Source organism: Epinephelus fuscoguttatus, linkage group LG7 (assembly GCF_011397635.1).
Source record: "Epinephelus fuscoguttatus linkage group LG7, E.fuscoguttatus.final_Chr_v1".
In the NCBI taxonomy this organism is placed as follows: domain Eukaryota; kingdom Metazoa; phylum Chordata; class Actinopteri; order Perciformes; family Serranidae; genus Epinephelus; species Epinephelus fuscoguttatus.
The window spans coordinates 32728545-32731012 of NC_064758.1; the positions used below are offsets into that span (position 1 = coordinate 32728545).

At 34.4% G+C, this 2468-nt stretch overlaps 1 protein-coding gene across 1 annotated transcript in view; it reads right to left on the reverse strand.

Moving 5' to 3' along the window:
• Window positions 1-1351: 1351 nt before the first annotated feature.
• Window positions 1352-2468, reverse strand: part of LOC125891896 (glycerol-3-phosphate dehydrogenase [NAD(+)], cytoplasmic) — a 9930-nt gene continuing 8813 nt past the window's right edge. The window contains exon 8 of the mRNA XM_049581467.1: window positions 1352-2464. Within this exon, the coding sequence (XP_049437424.1) occupies window positions 2368-2464 (97 nt within the window). The 3' untranslated portion in view covers window positions 1352-2367. The remainder of the gene's footprint in view (window positions 2465-2468) is intronic.

The following is a 2468-nucleotide window of genomic DNA, read 5'->3' on the forward strand; positions in this document are numbered from 1 at the left end:
AATCTCAAAGTATTGTATGTCATTAAAAATGAAAAAAGTCATAGTATAGTATGTCTTCAAAAATCATGAAAAAATAAGTCATAAGATAGTATGTCAAATATCATGAAAAAAAATTTATAGTATAGTATGTCATGAAAAAAGTCATAGTATAGTATGTTGTCAAAAATCATGAAAAAAAGTCATAGTATAGTATGTTGTCAAAAATCATGAAAAAAGTCATAGTTTAGTATGTTGTCAAAAATCATGAAAAAAGTCATAGTGTGTTGTCAAAAATTATGAAAACAAGTCATAGTATAGTATGTTGTCAAAAAACATGAAAAAAAGTCATAGTATAGTATGTCATGAAAAATCATGAAAAAAGTCATAGTGTGTTGTCAAAAATCATGAAAAAAGTCATAGTATAGTATGTCATCAAAAATCATGAAAAAAGTCATAGTATAGTATGTTGTCAAAAATTATGAAAAAAGTCATAGTATAGTATGTTGTCAAAAAACATGAAAAAAAGTCATAGTATAGTTTGTCATGAAAAATCATGAAAAAAGTCATAGTGTGTTGTCAAAAATCATGAAAAAAGTCAGTGTTGTCAAAAATCATGAAAAAAGTCATAGTATAGCATGTTGTCAAAAAACATGAAAAAAAGTCATAGTATAGTATGTCATCAAAAATCATGAAAAAAGTCATAGTATAGTATGTTGTCAAAAATTATGAAAACAAGTCATAGTATAGTGTGTTGTCAAAAATCATGAAAAAAGTCATAGTGTGTTGTCAAAAATTATGAAAACAAGTCATAGTATAGTATGTTGTCAAAAAACATGAAAAAGTCATAGTATAGTTTGTCATGAAAAATCATGAAAAAAGTCATAGTGTGTTGTCAAAAATCATGAAAAAAGTCATAGTATAGTATGTCGTCAAAAATCATGAAAAAAGTCAGTGTGTTGTCAAAAATCATGAAAAAAGTCATAGTATAGTATATTGTCAAAAATTATGAAAACAAGTCATAGTATAGTATGTCGTCAAAAAACATGAAAAAAAGTCATAGTATGTTGTCAAAAATCATGAAAAAAAGTCATAGTATAGTATGTTGTCAAAAATCATGAAAAAAGTCAGTGTGTTGTTGTGTTATGTCATAAAAATGTTTGGATAGAAATGGGGTGTTGGAAGAGTAGCATGCCTCATTTAAAAAACAGCACAATATGAAGTGTGAGCGCAGCATGGGAGTGGTCATGCTAAAGTGACGTTGGATGTGCTCAGAGCAGACAGGCTTTGGAGAACGGAGAGGAGGAGCCGCTGTGTGCTTACAATAGAGATAACTACCTTTCTAATGCAATGGAGTCAAGAATGATTCCAGTGATGATTTGACAACAGAATTAGTTTATTCACAGATACGTGTTGACATAATTTCCAACATACTTGGTGGACATGGGGTCAGGCAGGTTCACATTAACAAATGGCATTGTTGACGGACGTTAAGAAGTCTTTGGTTGGACAGAAAAAAAAAAACCCAAAAAAAAACAATGGCCAAGATTTAGCAACCGTGCATTCTAAGGCACTTGCATTTTCTTGTTAAAAACAGTTGCTGTGCGTTTGACGGTATGGTAATATACAGTACAGGACAGGAAATATAGTGGTTCATGTAAGACACTTTGAGCACACACACACACACACACACACACACACACACACACACACAGACATAATGAGGTGAGGTATTACATCTATTATTAAATATGTTGTGATGGACAGGCATTCACTGGACGGCACCATTCACATTAGATAATGATAATCCCCTCTACAGAAGGCTTTCAACAGGTCTCTGCCCTGAGTGGTCGGCCCTGCCAAAATCTGAATGCATGATGTGGTGCCATATAAACATTGTACAAAGGTGTTATCAACTGAATGGCAGTCAAGGGTTGATTAAAACAGGAGTCAGCCAGACGGTTTTAAGAACATTTTGATATCAAGTCCAGTCTCTACATCTATATTAGTGTTTTAAACTCGTTGCTGTCTACAAAAGTGACATCATGCATACTGATTTTAGAGAAAAAAAGAGATCTCAGGCAAAAAGAGCTCTCTGAGCGTCACACAGAGACTGAAAATCCAATTATCCTTCAAGTTTCATGTATGACAGGAAATAAAAGAAAGCACTTAAAAGAAACTCAGTGTTAAGGACAAAGTAGAGGGCTTAACACACAAATGTTATGCAACCTCTCCGAAAGAGTGAACATGGACTGCACTCGCTGGCTGGAGTCGTTTGGTTGCACGACAGCTGTGGAGTGACTGGTCATCCCCCCGACTATTTGTGACGGGTAACAGGTGAGGAATGGTAATGTTCTCCGTTCAGAAGGCACTTGGTCAGTTTGTTGTTGTTTACATGTGCTCGGGGTGGTTCTGCAAACAGCTTATGAACTCTGTGACTGGATGGCCCTGATAGCAGATCTGATACACTGCGTTGAACAGCGGGAACCTGG